The sequence below is a fragment of the Boleophthalmus pectinirostris genome, unplaced genomic scaffold (assembly GCF_026225935.1).
Source record: "Boleophthalmus pectinirostris isolate CB_2022bp ecotype Guang Dong unplaced genomic scaffold, ASM2622593v1 HiC_scaffold_2, whole genome shotgun sequence".
Taxonomy (NCBI): domain Eukaryota; kingdom Metazoa; phylum Chordata; class Actinopteri; order Gobiiformes; family Gobiidae; genus Boleophthalmus; species Boleophthalmus pectinirostris.
In genome coordinates this window covers 32,498,566-32,517,514 of record NW_026571152.1, presented here as the reverse complement: position 1 = coordinate 32,517,514, position 18,949 = coordinate 32,498,566, and the positions used below count along the sequence as shown (strand labels likewise).

General features: G+C 35.9%; 1 protein-coding gene across 1 annotated transcript; it reads right to left on the bottom strand.

Moving 5' to 3' along the window:
• Positions 1–620: 620 nt before the first annotated feature.
• unc45a (unc-45 myosin chaperone A) lies at positions 621–13,981 on the bottom strand. The gene is made up of 19 exons (XM_020931095.2): positions 13,840–13,981; positions 13,581–13,773; positions 13,310–13,485; positions 11,918–12,007; positions 11,666–11,833; positions 10,901–11,069; positions 9,931–10,101; positions 9,196–9,367; positions 8,295–8,595; positions 8,111–8,205; positions 7,036–7,177; positions 4,955–5,095; positions 4,736–4,863; positions 4,065–4,131; positions 3,877–3,990; positions 3,219–3,334; positions 2,906–3,023; positions 2,656–2,811; positions 621–1,513 (listed from the first exon to the last, which is right to left on the bottom strand). The coding sequence occupies exons 1-19, from the start codon at positions 13,855–13,857 to the stop codon at positions 1,250–1,252; spliced, it is 2,799 nt and encodes a 932-aa protein (XP_020786754.2). The 5' UTR covers positions 13,858–13,981; the 3' UTR covers positions 621–1,249.
• Between the last annotated feature and the right edge of the window lie 4,968 nt (positions 13,982–18,949).

Genomic DNA, 18,949 nt, shown 5'->3' with positions numbered 1-18,949 from the left:
CTTACGTGCTCTTTTCACAATTTAATTTATACCAACCCCGGTGTGTCCCAGTGTAGAATTTTGACATTCATCAGTTTGATCTTTATCTATATTACACTGTTATTGTTGTTGTTGTTTTTAATCTTTGTCATATTGTTGTTTCTTCATCAAAATTATATCTGGAGTTATGCTTTGTTTCATTCACACCTTTATCACTCAAATCTTGCATATTTAGGCTGAGCTCCACTGTGTTTTTAAACTCCATACACCTTTATTAGAATCATTTGGATGATTTCAGCTCTGGAATTGCCCATTTCTATTGAATAAAAGTTAAAAGGTACCATCATGTTAAGTTGAAAACTACCACTACATGACATCACAAGGTGGAATAGAGCGTTTTGACATTTGGGGATGTTGATAGGCTTATAATACCACATTACTCAAGCATGTGATGAATGAAACAAAACACAACTCCAAGTAGGAAGGTTTTGGATCAGGTAACAGAATTATAACACGTCTCAACGCTCACAAGAGTCAATTTTGTGTAATATAGGACCATTAATCATTTTTAAGAATTTGGCTTTGCAGAAAATGAATTACTGAACACGTACTATTAAGAGTAAAAAGGTAGCCTAATGCAATTCACTCATTTTGTATTTTATTAAAATACTTTATGTGGAAATATATATAAAGGAATGATGACAGTGTAAAACAAAGCTGTATTTAAAACATGAAAAATAATACACACTTTGAGGTACAGTTGTAGTGCATAAGAAACAGTGACAAACCGAGATAAATCAGTCTCTACGCTATGCATTTGTTGGAGTCATAAAATGTCCAAAGATTTTAGCTTGGATGACAGATACTAAAAATGTTGGTGGATTAGTGAAATGCTTATTGGTCAAGGATAATACTTAAAGATGCATTGGGTAACTTTTCTGGTGGAGGGTTCGTCAAATGTTTTTCTCCATGAAGATGTTATTGCTTTGTTTGGAATGTTTCAAAGTGTGGCATTAAACCTTTCTATCTTCATGGAGACCAAACCAAGCCAGTCAGAATGTGTTTTTCTAGGTATTTTTGAGCTATAAAACCACCTGTAATTGAATAAATATAAGGCAGAGCTGTTTAATGTCATACTGTGGAACATTTCAAGCAGAGCAATGACATGTCCATACAAACAAGCAGGTAATGGACCTCCCAACAAAAAAGTTACATAGTGCACCTTTCATACATTTGGTCACCATTTATACAGTGCTGAAATATACCGTACTTATTCTTTCTCTCTGTTCTTGATTATACCGTACTCTATAGCTTTGTCCAGACAGTTTTGGGCAATTTTAGAGACTTGGCTGTTTCCACCTTCTTCTCCCTTGGCTAAGACTGTGAGGATTTCTAAAGCCTCACTCTCCATCAGTTTTTCAGCCAAACTCTTGTCCGCGAGCATCATATTCTGAACAACAACCACAGCTCGATGTCGCAGATCTACAATTTCACAGAGGAGCAAAGCCTGGAGGATCTCCAGCCAGTGAGTCGTCTGGAAAGGAAAAGAAACAGGAAGAGAGAACATTTAATTTCATTATTATCAGGTAACATCTGAGAACTAAAATAACAATTTATCACCTAACACCAATTTTTACTTTTGTGTTGTTACGACAATAACTGGTCATGGAATCTGATACTGAAATTAACAGTCCCTCAGGGTGTGACGCTAACTGGAAGCACTGCTCTGTCTGAGGCTAAACAGGACAATGAATTCTTGTATTGTACATATTTTTTCTTGAGTTTTCACACAATCTAAAAACGTAATTTGGTATTGTTGCTAATATGTGCATTGTCTCTATAGTGGAATGCTGAACACCGTAGAGATGCAAGTAGGACACCCCAGAGGTGGGACCAAGTCGTTGTTTTGCAAGTCTCAAGTAAGCCTCAAGTCTTTCACTTCAAGTCTGAGTCAAGTCCCAAGTCAAATACAGACAAGTCCAAGTCAAGTCCAAGTTATCTGCATTAAGCTTCAAGTCTTTTCAAGTCTTTAAACCAAAGTGCTTAGATTTTTTTCAATTTATATGAATTTTAAACTAAATTGTACTTAAAAAGTCATAGTATATTTATATACGAGTCTATGGAGTGTACAAGAGTTGCAGAAATGATTTAGTTAATTTTTCCTTTTTAAATGTCTTGACAAGATGTTAGTTTTCATTCATTATGGTCAGAACAAAAAGAATTCAGATTTAAAAGTGCTTCATAAGTCTTCTCAAGTCACAGGCCTCAAGTCCGAGTCAAGTCCCGAGCCATTGACCTTCAAGTCCAAGTCAAATCTCAAGTCTTACTCAATTTTATCAAGTTAAGTCTAAAATCCTAAAAAATAGTCACTCAAGTCTGACTCGAGTCCAAGTCACGACTTGCAAGCCCCCACCTCTGGGACACCCTCAACATGGTGTCACTGCGAAGTATTAATAAAAGAAGAATATCCTCTATGATTCAGTCATAAATTGGGTTTGCAGGACAAAATAAATAAGAAGCACTAAACTAATTTTAGCCAATTATCTTCAGAAGGCGCAGAGGGGCAAAGCTCAATACATTTTTGTTTCTCTCTAAAAAGGCAATGCACCCCAGTTCAGATATTTTATTGCTGTTGCTTAAATAAATAACTTTAATAAGATGAGGTGCAGTTCTTACAGTTTCTGGGATGCGTGCACAGAGCTCGGGCTGCTCAGCGGTCAGCATGGCCAGTGTCCCTGAAGCTGCTCTTCGAAGTCTCTCATCCTCCTCTCCACTGTACAACACCAGCAGCTTCAGACGATCATTTCCTGTTGCCAGGTATAACTTCTGTACCTAAAAGAGAAATAAAAGACAAATATACAATTAATACATACACGCATACACACAATATACAAAATTTACATTAGATTGTCATTATATTTCTTACCTCTTCACTCAGTACAAGATTACACATACATTCAGTGGCAGCTGCTCTGACAAGATCATGCTCCTCAAACATGTAGCCTTCAATTTTTGGTATTGCCTTTTCTTTAATAATCTTTTGCCTAAAGACCACATTTTATTATTTATTAAAACAGTAACAAGTACTTAACAGTTATTTAATTACACATGTTTTAAAAGCATAAAATTACAGGCTAAATCACATATAACTTTGTACTTGGCAATAAAATATGCATGGGGCCAGCTACATAAACTTAGTGTAGAAATAAGTGGGCTCATATCTCCCCCTTGTGGCCAACCTTAGTCTTTCACTGATGCCGGCCAGGTTGGTTAGTCCCATTAGTGCCTCAAAGTTTTGCAGCATGGTGCATTCAAGGCTCAAAAGGCTGACAAGAGGACGCACCACTTCATAAACCTGCAAACACAGATCACAATTTAACTATCACAACACAACTAAATGGGTTAAAGGTCCTATATTACGCAAAATTGACTCTTCTGAGCGTTAAGCCATGTTTTAGAATGTTGTTATCTCAACAAAAACCTGTAGTTGTGTTTTGTTTCATTCACACATGTTTGACTAACCCTTTATTATTAGTCTGTCTACATCTCCAAAGCTCAAAATGCTCTGTTCCACCTTCTGAAGTCATGAAGCGGTAGTTTTCAAGACAACAGTTACCTTTTACCTTTTGTTTAGTGGGGATTGGCAATTCCAGAAAAGAAATTATGCAAATGATTCTAGTGAATGTGCATGGGGTTTAAAAACACAGCGGAGCATTTCCTGTATTGCCAAATGGCATCACAAGGTGGAACAGAGCCCAAACTCACAAACTCAGCCTAAATATGCAGGATTTGTGTTTTAACTGATGAGAAAACAAAATTGTAAAATAGAAAACAGAGTAATATGGGCCCTTTTAGGAGATTAATTTTGTGAATTAGTTACGCATTTGTTGTCCTTACCCTTTCTCCGGGGAAGGCAATTTCTGGATTTGACGTAATAGTTATTTTTGCCAAGGCTTGAGCTGCTTTTATTTTGCCCATGTCTGTGTTGTCAGTGGCGAGAGGGATTAGAGCCTGAAAAACAGCAAATGTGAAATAATAATAAAATAATAAAAGTGTAGACAAATAAGTGAAAGCAACGTCTCTACCTTTCCTCCACCCTGTGCCACCACGGTGCCTCTGTCCTCCTGACGTTCTACCAAAGCCAAAAACGCTCTGTGAAAAGAAATGTTATACGTAGTTAATTACCTGATTAAAATAAAATTATACTGAAAATATAAGTAATAATAGTTGGCCTGTCACAATAATTACTACATCAACTTATCACCGAAACAATAGACTGTGTATAAATGTTATTTGTTATCTATTTCCAGTTGAATTTACACTGAGAAATTATCATTCCTCTCTCTCCAACTGCTGCTGTGAGTCTATGGTGTGACGTCACAGTAATTTAATCCACTTCTTTATACAATCTATGGCCTAAACAGTACATTTTAGGGCTCAGTATTTATCGTGTGTACCATTTCTTTGTAAATGTGGGGAGATTTTGTGGTATTCTTGTTGTAATATGAAAAGATCTGAGCTGTAGAAGATTGAAAAAGTAACTTATTTGACTAATTATTGCTTCATTTAGCTATTTATTTGTTGCAGCTCAGCCACTCAATGATCCTGCCTAATTAAAAATGGCTTACTGGGATTATCTTGCATTATTATGAATTAGTTTCAATATTCAATAGAACATTTATGTATTTCTCTGTAGCAATATACAGTATCTTTTTCCAAATTTGTTATAATGACAGGCCTAAATAACAGCTTATACCTGGCAATGGATTCTCTGCAAGCCTCCGTAAGCGCTGGACTCTCATTTTTGACCATACACACCAATGCAGATATTACCCCGGCGTCAAGCAGCTGCACCAGCCTCTTCTCCACAAAAGACGGCGCATCCTTGTATATAAATAAAACAGCACAATGTGAAATTACTGCTACTTTTGGTTAATATTTTGTGATTCTAAATATTATTATGTTTTCTTTTTACTTTAGGATGTTCTTCAGGTACGTGCTGCTTTGCGTACTTGGCCAGCTCCACCATTTGAGGGTCGGGTTTCTCCACGTCGTAGCTGTTCGTGCAGTTAACCAAAGTGGAGCCAATTGCAAACAGGACCGTCTTATCTTCAGACTGGAGAGATAACAGATAACATGAGTGATTAACATGCTAGTTTACATGTAGTTGCAAGTTATAATTTATATAAATTGGATAGGGTTTTCAGTGTTTCACAATGATACAAGAGACTATAGTGGCCCCCTATAGTTTAAAATAGTCCTGCATAGTATAAATAAACTGGACTAGACAGAATATGGGCATAACAAAATTAGACTTTGTTGCTCACTGAATTATTATAAACTAATAAAAGAGACTAAACTGGTCAAAATGAATGGTTAAAAGTTTAAATATAGGCAATAAGTGACATTTATACCTAAAATCGAGACCAAATTATTAAAATAAAAATAATTAGTGCCACCACGGTCCTTTCAAAATCTATGGGAAACACTGGGGTTTTAATATGTATGTGTGTATTTGGACTGGATAGACTTAATAATGACTTCACACTACACAAACACAGCATTAAATCTGGGACCAAAATTGGACTAAACCTAGAACTACACCTGGACTAGATCAGAACTAAACCAGGACCAAGCCAAGTCCACATCAGAATTAAATCGGCTCAAATCAGGTCCAAACAAGTTCAAGTGTGAACGCACCCTTAATGTTTACAAATGCAGTAGAACAGAGCATGCTGCAATCATACACAATATATCTTACGGCAATAGAAATTTCCTTTTGGCAAAATTATTTAAAACTTAAAGGTGCATTGCGTAACTTTTCTGGTGGAACATTTATGCAATTACAGGTGGTTTTATAGCTCAAAAATTCCTTGAAAAACAGACATTCGAACTTTGTGTGGGGTCGCCTCTCCACAGATCTGACCTGCAACTTGACCTAGTTTGGTCTCCGTGAACATACAAAGGTTTAATGCCATACTGTGGAATATCCAGACATATCACTAACATCTCCATATAGAAAAGCATTTGATGGCCCCTCCACCAGAAAAGTTGCTCAATGCACCTTTAAAACAAGCAATAAAGCTACAAAACTTATTACTGAGGCATTTAACATCAGTAACGTGCTGAAAATACATATTCTGAATATTGATTCTGAGAAAATTAATTCTGAGACAGTTATTTTTTCTTTTGGTGGTGTAAAGATGCAATTACTTTTTTTTTAATCAAAGGAATATTTGGTTGTACTTGATCACGAAAGTTTGGCTTTGGACCGCACATAATTACTCAGATAAAAAGAAAACATAGCTCTTACAGTGCATGTGTGTGATTTTTCTGTTTTTAATTCGACATAAATGAATTTATAACAAACAGTACAACATAAATAAATGTATTTTCTAATTATATGTCATGTTTCGTTTCACTATAATATAATGCAGCTTAGTGTAAAAGTATTCAAAGTAGGGGTGCTCGATTATGGAAAAAAAATCTTTATCTGATGATTTTGGTCAATATTGAAATCACGATTATTCAAACAATTATATTTTAGCTACAAGATGCATTTATTTAGAATTTCACCCTCTCAAAAAGCACTTTGTTATTGATAATTTACGGAAAACTTTCAAATTGAAAATAAATATAGGCTACAAATATGTACCTTAGAGCAGTTTTGCGATGTATAAAACATAAAATGAATAAAATATACTTTCAACATGAAATAAGGCATAGAAAAACATAAATATCCAATATCCAAAATAAACTATATATCCAGCTATTCTACAATCTCGATATTTAAAAAATAAAATAAATATACTTTAATAATAAATATTCCAAAATAAACTTGATTATATGAGTTTGAAGATCGTTTGACACACAAATCAAAATTGTGATCAAAATTCTATTAATTGCACAGCCTTAATTCAAAGTATTCAGAACAGGTATTCAATTTTCTGTAACTAAATACATTCTCAAGGTTTTCTTCCCAGCTCTATTCATGGGTTGATAATTTCATGCATACCACTAGTCAGACTGATCATTGCCTGTAGCTAAAATTCTTACCTTTGCTAGTTCAAACATGGCCTGGAGGGCACTCTTGTCCTCAACTAATTCTTCCTTCACATCTGCATCAAAAGTGAGATAAGCCAGGCCTTCGACAGACCAGCGTCGGGATGTAGGAGGTAAAGTTTCATTACACAGCCACCTGCAGAGAATAGTTTTATTTTATTAGAGTTTTCAATTGATATTTGCAGCCGATGTCATCAACATTCCCCTGGGGGTGTGATGCCAACTGCAAGCACTACACAGCTCTGTTACTCAAATTAGACTTAATCTGAGTTTTGTTTGAACACAATCTGACCAGAAAGAGCTGACTTGGTTGGAACTACAATAGGTGAGATAATCTTAAACAAGTCTTTCACACGTAAAATTACTGTCACAAGATGATTAGCAGATTTTCAATTAGTCACTCTCATCTTTTTTGTTGGAAATCAAACTCATAAACATATGTTTTGACCACAGGCTCCTGAAAATGTGTTGTTTAATCAATTTGAGATTTTTTCTTAAGGTTTTAGGCTATATTATGGGTGCTTTCTCGCTGATAGCAGTGCACACCAAACGTTCCATTCGAACCAGAAGCTCTTAGTTCGGTTCATTTTCATTGGTATGTAAGCATCAATCGCACTTGGTTCCGCTCTATATCAAGCAGACTGAGACCTCAAAAAAAAGGTCTTGACTCTGCACCAAATGCCAACCTCGGGAGCAGTCCCTCTGGTGTGAACGAGAACTTGGATCCAAACCATAGACAGCAGGTCCAAACGAAATAAGAAAATGCATCATGGAAGGGCCGGCTTGGACTCCTGAATTGAGCGCATTTTGGTTTGGTGAAAGTGAACAACACTGAAGTCTATGCTACATCATAATTTTATTTCCTGGTGCAGACCAAATAATCAAACTAGAAATGTGAAAGCGCCCTTTTGGCAACAGTTTTTGCTAATGTGTGCATTGTGTTACCATGGAAACTGTTGAACAATCCGCTAATAGAGACACATGTAGAACACCCCCAGCGTAAATTCACTGCAAAGTATCAATAGACACCAAGCTGGAGTGAAACAACACTCTTTTTCATCATATTTACTTTCTGCACTGCTTTGCCAGCTTCAGCGTGGATCCCTCTGCAAACTGCTTCATGCTGAAATCTGTCCCTCCAGCTGATCCAAGCTTGCACAAACCCTTTATGAGAACAATTGAAAGTTTGACAGAGATTAAAAGATTTCACCATTTTTAAAGTTTGAAATTTTGAAAGTTTCTGAACCACTCACCACCAGAGCTCGCACACGTATCCTGTCATTCTCACTTTTCTTGTAGAGGTCCTTTAGCAGCGCCACACCATTGGCAGTGATGAATGAGGCTCTTTTGGCTTTACCTGCAGCGTGGATGAGAGCTTCTACTGCCACCTGCTGGTGAATCACATCTTGGGACGCACACAGAGCTATAACAGCATCCATCATCCCTGACATCTCCAGGGTTCTGTTGCCGACCTCACTTGGCCCTTGAAGCAGGACTGAGACTGTCTGGATGGCACGCAGCTTGGCATCCAGCACAGACAGATTAAAGTGTTGCCTATTAGAAAGAACAATTTCAGATGTTAAGACGAATGAGTGCAGTGAACTTTTGTAACAATCAGTCGTGGAAAAAATACCGCACTAAATTTTGGTACAGATAAGTAAGTACTGATACCGGAGCAAACAGACACTTAAGTAAAAGTAAAAGTATCACATGAAAACATCTACCAAAGTAAAAGTACCTCTTGTTCCTAAAGAGTAAAAACTAAAAGTATTTTACACATATTTTGAGATTTAATAAAGCTTTAAATTTTGTGATTTGGATCAAGATTTGGGCAGAATTTTGTCAATCAATCAATCAATCAATTTTTCTGTTTTTATTTGTATATTTTTGTTTGTTCAAACCTTGCCTGCCTTTCCAGCAGGTCTCAAACTATGATAAAAAACACTTTTACTTTTCAATCCAGTTAAAAATGTAGTGGAGTAGAAAGTACAGATACCTGCTCTCAAATGTAGTGAAGTAAAAGTAAAAAATATCCACTTTAAAATCTACTCAAGTAAAGTACAGATACCTAAAATTTTGTTAAGTACAGTACTTTATTACTTTCTCTGTGTTTCCTTCCACCACTGGTTACAGGTGCTTCTATATTTTACTCACTGGACATATTCTTCACATAGTTTGTTGAAGTTCTCCCGTTCTTTGTCACTCTTCAGGTCGTCATACAGTTTGGAAAGCAGGACAGAGCAGCTCATGTGGGAGTTATCCGTCAGAGGGGGCCCTTTCGAAAGCTCTGCAACAGTTCCAGCAACTTCCAAAATCTTTTTCAGTCCTGAAAAAACATGTTCCAAAACATTTCAGTTACTCTTTAAAAGGTGCCCTGTGTAAGTTTTTTGGATGTAGGGGCTGCGACCTGTTTGTGTACATTGAGATGTTATTGCTTTGCCTGGAATATGGCATTAAATTTATTCAATTACAGGTGTTTAAACTGCTTAAATTAATTGTGAGTGGGGTCCCCTCTCCATAGATCTAAACTGAGTAACCTAGCCTCATGGTGTCACTTGCGTGTCTCCATGGAAATAAGCATTTTAACACTTTTTAGTTATTGTTTTTTTTTTATGATTTACTGTATTTTATTGTATTAATTTGTCTGTGCTGCACTTTCGAAACTGTCATGTTTATAAAATGTGCTCTATAAATAAAGTTAATTGGATTGGAAATATATCAGTTTACTGCTGTACCGTGGAACATTCCAGGCAAAGCACTAACATCCCCAAGGAGACAAGCAGGTGGCCGACTCCCATCAAAAAATTACAAAGTGCACCTTTAAGTGTAACAAAATCAGAAAAAAAATCTATATATAGTGAGGTGCAATTACTAAAGTTTTTCATTTACCTTGATCTATCACCCATAATGTGAGTGAGTTGTCTGGGTTTTTTAAAGACTTCCGTGGCACCTGCTTCACCAGGAGGTTGATGGCGTTGTCTCTGCCAGGCCCAGACACATTTACAGCTGGCATCATGTCCAACAGATGACGCAGCATTGAACGAAGCTCTTTAGAAGGTTCTGGAGGAAAGATACAGGATAAAATATTTGGTAAAGTATTCAAACAATTCAAAGGAAGAAATCTGTGTGAATACTGGACTATAGACTATGGTGGCACAAACAATCCTTATTTTAAATAATTGTACTGGATAAATCTTTGGAATAAATACTCCCCACTCTGAGTCTACTAATAAAACCTGACTGATTAAAGGTTTTATATTACGCAAAATTGACTCTTGGGAGATTTTAGCCATGTCATAATGCTGCTACCTCATCAAAAACCTGGAGTTGTGTTTTGCTTTATTCACTCTGTTACGAGTAATGAAGCGTGTTAACAGCTAACTTGTAGCTTTCGTTTAGTAGAAATGGAAAATTCCAAGGCTTAAATGATCCAAATGATTCTAGTGAAGGTGTATGGAGTGGAGCACTTCCTTTATTACCACACAACATCGCAAAGTGGAATATTTTCTGTTTCAGAGAAAAACCTAAAATCTAAAAAGCCTAAATATGCAAGATTTATGTGTTAAGAAAGTGTGAATGAAACAACAGGTATGTTTTTGGAGCAGAAACAACATTATTTGCTTCCTATATGTTTTTTAAAGCGTCTTTGAGTGTCCAAAAAGCGCTATATACAGTAAATCTGATGTATTAGTATTATAACATAGAGCAGAAAACAGTGTAATGGGCCGTTTAAAAATTAAATTAAGTTATTGCCATCTATTTATGACAAAACAAAAAGCAAACAGTATCATTTTAATACCACTTTTATTATTCAGCCACCACAGTCTGCACTATTAATAAAACTGTTGTATGCACCCACCAGGCAGTATGGCCTCTTCTTTGCCTCTGATGTCTCTCTTCATTCCCTCAGTCAGAGCCTCAAACATGACCTGCAGCAGATGGCAGGCAGCGAGAGAAACAGTGGAGGTTCCAGATCCCATTACTGCACAGAGCTGCTGCATGCCTAGCTCATTCACTATCGCCATCGTCTGTAAACATTAAAACAAATCCAAATGAAGTTCAGACAGGAAAAAAATTATATCTTGATTTTTGTTTTTAAGTATCCTGATTAGAGATCGACTGATACGGGTTTAGACTCCAGAGAAACTTATGGTATATCAACTCTTCAGATATTTTTAGGCCGATATATAGGGTCGGTTTTGATTATTTTTTTCCAAATTCTGACATTTAAATTTACTACAAAGTCATCCACAACCTTGTTTTACTGCAAAGTGATGAACAAAACTGTGTAGTCACGCTTTGTGCAGTATTCTCTTGGCACTAAAGTGTTCAAATAAATCTTCAGGCATATTTTTGAGGCAGCTAGTTGGCGCAACCTAAACATTGGGCTTTGCTGGAGATTTAAGGTTGATAGATGATAAAATGTCTCTATTCCTGACAATAATAATCAGAAGATGTTTTTGGCAATCCAACTGAAACTTCTTCTTTAAATGCATTCGGTAAGGTTTAAGTATCAAACAAAAGTGAAATGACACCAAATGACTAAAGTATCACTGTAGAAATGGAACAACGAAGCCATAAACAACCATTTGTAGATATTAAAAAAATGCTCTGAGCTGCTTACTCTAGATTGGTGACCAGTGCACAGTCCAACAAGTGTCCTCAGAGCTGACAGAACAATATCTTCTTGTTTTGCCTTTAGAAGTTTTTCAATTAATTTCACCCCATCGTTACGAAAGATTTGCTCAGCTCCTGCATCTTCTCTGGACAGCACCACGAGATTCTGAGCAGCCTGGAGTTTAGAGAGGAAAAGAAAATATTTAGTGGTCATTGTGTAAATGTTAAAATATCAAAGAGGCTTTTGCATAAATAGTACCTTCTGCCGATCAGACTCTTTTGCAGAGTCATCCATCAGAAGAGTGAACATCTGCTGTACTCGGGCATCTGTGGAGTTCAGCTGTGCAGACTGGTACAGAACAAAAGACTGGGGTTATATTGTTGTCCAAATATAAAGGTACACTATGCAACCTTAATAGTGAAGGGGCAACCAACTTGTGTCCATGGAGATGTTATTGCTTTGCCCTAGGGCTGAGCAGTTAATCAAATGAATTCTATTAATTTGGATTTTTTATATAATTTTAAGATAAATGTTTCCTTATTTGACCCCTGTCTCTTCCTACCTATTTACTTGAATGAATGAATGCATTATTATAATTAATTTTTTTACTCTTTGTTATTATATTATATTGTGATGTGGGAGCTACTGTGTCCAAATAATTTCCCTTGTAGATCAATAAAGTTTGTCTAACTCTAGTCTAATAACTGAGATTTAGAAAAACTGCTAAATTGTGAAATTAAGGATTACTGAAAATAAGTTTACTCTTTACTCCTTCTGACTTCCAAAGCAGGATTATTGTGTAATTACACTTACATATCTATACAAATGTAACTGAAGGCAGTTCACAGTTTCTTAAATAATAGAATATGATGAATGAAAATGTAAAGAGCTTCCCCTGTTTTTATAATCATATTCGTAATCATCCATGCACCCTTAAGTAAGAATACAGGTTTTTCAAATTATTTTTAAGCAATGCGAATGTAATAAAGGCAAGCCAGATAAGTTAAATAATATAAGTTATAATAGTCCCATGGGAGCATAATAATGAAGGTTGCATATAATGATGCTCTCAGAATACTGCTAAAGACTCCAAGGTGAGAAAGTACTAGTGCTTTGTTTGTTAATGCAAATATTCCCACATTCCAGGCTCTAATGAGGAACCTCATGTATACATTTATGTGTACGTTAAATGAATCAAAAAATGAAATTATAACATGCTTGACTGATATTAAGGAAAGTGACACCCAATATTACTCTGAAATCTGGAAATGTTGGAAGAGCCAACTATATATATTTTAATTGTACCGGATCTTACGTAACTGTAGTTTTTTTTTTTTTTTTTTTGTGTCTGTGTGTATGTGAGTGTGTGTGTGTGCTGGTAGGTTTATATATGATTGTAGGTGTGTGTCCTTCTGTGTATACTATGGACCCTGAGTCTGTAAATAAAGTTTTATATATATGTGTGTGTGTGTATATATATATATATATATATATATATATATATATATATACACGTAAAAAATAAGTTAAATGCCTTACAGTGAAACATTCCAGACTGAGCAGACAAAAAAAAAGAAAAAAAAAAAAAAAAACACTAGAAAAGTTACTTAGTGCACCTTTAATAAACAAATTGGTTATTTTTGGTATTACCTTTTGCTGGATCTGTGCCCCTAATTGTCGGAGTAGATCCTGGAAAGCTTTGTTTTTGGGTTCCAGCTGTGCACATCTCTGCGTGTCCACAAAGGCTTGATCCAGTCGACCAAGTTTCTGATAAGCCTGAGCTCTCCTAAACCTGGCTTTTACATCAGCTGGGTCAGTATCAAGCGCTGGAAAAGTAAAATAATAAGTAAAACATATGCATAAGTTGGATAAATGTTGCAGTGATGGTGTTGTAGAGCTTTAGTTCACTGTTATAACTCACCTTTAGTAGCATCCGCCTCTGCCTTGCTGTACTCCTCTAGCTTCAGATAACAGGCACAGCGATTACGATACAAAACAGCACAGTCTGCATCGTTTTTACTCAGTTTTAAGGCTTTGGTGTAACAAGAAAGTGCTGCATCTAAGTTTCCTGACTTGAAATGTGCGTTCCCTGTTTCCTTCAAGGCTGCAGGATCCTATGATGAAGAGAAAAAACACAGATCACACACTAATCTGGACAAAACGTAAACTTTATAGCTTACCTTTTCCTCTTCGCTCATTTTCTTTTTTGTTATAGATATTTTTTATAATGTTGCAATAAATATGAATAGTATGTTACGACGCGAAAACACGATAAACTTCAGCTAAACCAAAAACACATTACATTTTTTGATACACTTCCGGGTTCGGAGGCAGCGTGTTGACGTACACGTGTTAACCCCGCCCCCTGGAGCACGCAGCATGCCCATATAAGGAAGAGAGGACGCAGCCTGCTTCTCCCACGTTTACAACTTAATTTGGTTATTTTTTGGCCAGTGCAAGCACATTTTACCGGAGCTACATCACAGTTTTCTTCAAATTACCCTGAAATAGAAAGCACAGAAAGCTTTTTAAACAGACCACACTTCTAAATTGCATATAATGAGTGTTCTCTTTTTAAGGTCTTATCTATTCTTCTGTCCCACTCCCACGGGACTACTGAATTACAGCTGAGGTTATCACAGTCTCCCTGGGAACAGCTCCATGAACACCTGGTCAACCTCTCACTTACTTTGGTGGTCTGGTTTAAGAAGAATGCCTGCATATATTATGTTGCAGCTTGGAGACATAAGGGTAACGTATGTCTACATTCTGGCTGCAAAGGGAAGACCAAGACCTACAAAAACCTTACTGAGTTATGCAGAAAGCAAGTGAAAGGTGCAGTGGGTGCTAGTAAAAATAATACAAGTATACTCCTCATTAATTTGTGTACACTGAAACATCATGAAATCATTCTGATTAAAAATGGAATGGAATCTAAGACAATAAAACTTAAAATTTTGACATGCAATCTCTGGAAATATAATGGCACTGTTTCTAAATATGGCTAGCTCAGTTATTCCATCTTGTACTTTCTTGTCTTGTCTTGAGTTGTGCTGCACATTTTCTATTGGCCAGAACTCAAAATACAAAAGAAAAGTTAATCATATCCTCGTTGTCACATAGACTAAATATTAAGAATTAAAGTGTGATGCCTCTCTACAAATTTAAGTCAAGATAAAGGTGAATTAAAACAGTTTATTAAAAAGTGAGACAGTGGAATTAAACATGAATGTTGGCTTTCTAATGTAAGATCTGAATAAAATCTATATGAATTCTTGTTTTAGATGAGGACAAATGGGGGAATTGTAATGTGTAATTAAATATGAGTACAATATCTTATAATATAATCTAAACAAGACTATATATATTTAAAAAAAATAAATAAAAAATGAGTCCTTGTTTTATTTGGGGAATTTTTACTCTCATGGACAAAATGTTTACCGTATTCCTGAACTAAGTGTTGATAAAATAATGCAGGGCTGTGTTCAAGGAGACGTGATACATGAGGCTGTATGATAAGTGCACCTGTCTGACCATTGCACCTGTCTCACCTGTCTGACCAATACAGCTTGTGACCAGTGCTCTGTTGTTGTAGTATCGCTTCAAGAATGACAATGGTACTGAAAGCTCAGCTGCGGTAAATAAGGTGTAGAAGTAGGACAAAGAAACAAATAGCTCACTAACTAACCCTTTTTCTACAAAAGGTCAAATACAATCCCATATATACAAATATTAATTAACTATCTAGGTCTAAACTTCTCTAATTTTACTCCGAAATATTTCAACATACATGCATTTAATATGTCAGTAAAAACAGATTACAATTTACAATGTTTGTTTAAAAAGTGGTGTTAAGAAGAAAGATGAAAAAAATGCCTTTAACATCATGATTTGAGTTTGTAATAAATTACAAAAATGATGAGAGAAAATGATTATGGTGAAAATACTATTAGTTTAAATAGGGGGAAAAAAAATTCTTTCTTTTTTTTTATTTAAAAATGGGAGAGGGAAAAAGGAAAAGGAAAAAAAAAAGAAGAGAGGCCCCAGTGTGTCAATGTAGGGTGGCCTAGCAGGTGTGTTTATGTTGCACTACCATATTACTTTTGTTTAATTAGGCCAGATTTGTGTTAGTGTGTGTGGTCGGGGGGAAAATGGGGGCTTTTTGTTGTTGTTGTTGTTGTTTTGTATTTGTTGTGGGTGTTATGCTGATTATGCTGATTATTGTAATTGTTAAATGTTGATTGTTGTATTTTTTAACGTTATATTCTATTGTCCTGAATAATAATAATAAAAAAAGTGGTGTTAATACATTGTTCAAAGCTCAAAATGCTCTATTCCACCTTGTGATGTCATGAAGCCGTAGTTTTCAAGTTAATACCTACATTTTACCTTTTATGCAGTATAGATTAAATTCCAGGGCTGAAATTATCCAAATTATTCTAGTGAATGTGTATGGAGTTTAAAACACTTTTTAGAACACCACATGATACCTCATGACATCACAAGATGCCTCACAAGTGTTTTCAGTTTGAGTGGAAAACTCTGCCCAAATATGCAGGTTTAATATGTGTGAATGAAAGAAAACACAACTCCAGGTATGTTTTTGATGAGGAAACGACATTATAACATGTCTTAAAGCTCACAAGAGTCAATTTTGTGTAATATAAGCCTTTTAATAACAAAACACAACCCCAGGTATATTTTTGATGAGGAAACAACAGCTTCACTCTGGTTTGGGGCAGCTGGAAATAAGAAAATTGTGAAATGGGTGCGTAATTTAGAAAAACTGATTTGCACTCGGTCCATTCATGACTAACATGTGAGTCAGTTGAGTAGGGTGCCAGTTGCAAAAACTGTTATGTCTTTAGGCAAGGCACTTCACCCTCATTGCTGCGTATGAAAGTGGTGTGAGTGTGAGTGATGGTGGTGGTCAGAGAGACCAATGGTGCTGATTGGCGGCCGCGCCTTTATCAGTCTGCCTCAGCTGTGGCAACAATATTTGCTTACCACCACAGAGTACAGCGTGAATGAATAATGCTCTGTAAAGCGCCTTTGTGACGTATGTTTGTGAAAAGCGCTATATAAATAAAGAACTTATTTACTTACTTATAGTCCAGACCTGGGCATTGTACAGCTCCCAAGCCACTTAAGTCCTTTTGGTTAACTCTGACCAGCCCATGTAAGCTCATTTGGAATGTACAAACTAAACATATTTTATAATTTTTTCGCATGCATGGACTAAAACTGCATTGCTTTTAATTTTTTTTTAAAAGCCAACCTCACTTTTTCATTGCTTAGTCATACCAGCTTGTCAAAAACAATGCCATTTACTGCTTTTTTTTTTTTTTTTAAAAGAAATACAATTCATATTATGCAGAAGAACCAAGATGGTAAAGTGGTAAAAATAAAATTGTGATTTATTTAAAAGAATTGCTAAGGTAAAGCTAAGAAAAAGGGGAATATTTACAATAATTAACAAAAGGAGGCTCTAAACAGAGTAGGAAAGGCTAATAAAAACAAAATATACAAAATGATAACAGAAAAACAAAACCAGTCTTAGTCACAAGGACTAATAGTGTCTCAAACAAGTTAACAGTACACCACAAGAGACACTACAAAGGTGACAGGCAGTCCACAGTCAGAACAGCTGCCATTAGTGGCAGGGGCTGGTGCTCCAGGTGTAGGCCCAGGATTGGCCAGGTGTTACGGCTTCCACCAATCAGCTGGAGGCTTGCACAAATACCCCCCCCCCCCCCCCCTCATGTGGCATCATGGAAAAAAATGATTGCTCATCCCTGGTCATATTTTCTCTGTGTTTTGGTCATTTTTAAGCATCTTTTGTATATTTTACCTAAACAGATGTCAATTTATGCCTCTCATTCCTGACAGCAGTTGAATTGGTTTGATATTGGATATTCGACACATTCAAAAAATTTTTACTTGTAATACATATCACTGATTTTTTTCAAACAACTTGTGATGTCTTCATAATCATCCACTGTATATATCACAAAACAGTATTATTACATTATTTTACTATTTATTATTAAAAAATCATACTATGTCTTGTTAATGTTGGTGGCGTCAGTCACACAATGAACGAGGTCATTAATAATCGTCTTTGCTATTAATCTGATTCTGCATCATTTTGAGTAAAAAACCTCAAACATGACTGATTTTTACTTGTACTGAAAGTAATTTTTTTTTTTTTTTATAAAAAAAAACAATATGGCACCTAGTAGGGTGGACATAATTTAAAGCAGCAGTGATCTCATATAGAAAGCATTTCTCTATCAATAATATTTTTAATACGGTTAAGGAAAGACTGGGCTTTTAATTGTCTTTTAGCAAACAAAAGATCTCATGATAAGATCCTAGTCTTTGCTTCTCTACAGTAAAAAAATCCTGTTCATGGAGACTTGGGCTCAACCAGTTTGAAGAGAACAAACATGAATTTTCAGGGTGTGGTTGCTACGTTCATGTAGTTTTAAAAAGCATGACAAGATCAAGTAATCCAAAGTATTCAGATTACATTACTCACCTAAAGTAACTTAATGGATTTCGTTACAAACTACATTTTGGGGTATGTAATCTGTAATCTGTAGGGGAATATATTTTAAACCAGAACTAAAACCAAGACTAAAACCAGGACTAAACCAGAACTAAACCAGAACTAAGACCAGGACTAAACCAGAACTAAAACCAGGACTAAAACCAAGACTAAATCAGGACTAAAACCAGGACTAAAACCAGAACTAAAACCAGGACTGAAACCAGGACTAAATCAGAACTAAACCAAGACTAAAACCAGGACTAAAACCAATTCTAAACCAGGACTAAAATCAGGACTAAAACCAAGTCTAAAACAGGACTAAAACAGGACTAAAACAGGACTAAAACCATGACTAAAACCAGGACTAAAACAGGACTAAAACAGGACTAAAACAGAACTAAAACCAAATCTAAACCTTTATACCTTTATGTTTGTACTGACAGTGAGTTTTTTTAAAATATTTTTTTTAAATAAATAACCTGGGTGTAAACAGCATTTTTGTCTAGGAACACCCGGTGCCCCTTCTATGTGCCACCTTAAATACATCTGGGTGTAAATAGGGCAAATAGCCATTGTTGCCATGTGTTTTGCAAATAGCATTCCCAACACTGCTTACAGCTCACAAGAGTCAATTTTCCGTATTATCTAAGCCCTTTAAACGCACTGGCCAATCATAAACTGATGCGCAGCTTTGCTCTTTCTTCCCATGAGCCTTTGCAGCAGCCCTCCCTCCGCCG

Bases quoted from the DNA above. Each gene is read 5' to 3' on its own strand.
- unc45a (XM_020931095.2), bottom strand. The intron at 8,596-9,195 runs GTGAGTAAAATA...TCTTTCTAATAG, and splicing joins CTATGTGAAGAATATGTCCA to GCAACACTTTAATCTGTCTG. The intron at 8,206-8,294 runs GTGAGTGGTTCA...GTTCTCATAAAG, and splicing joins TACGTGTGCGAGCTCTGGTG to GGTTTGTGCAAGCTTGGATC.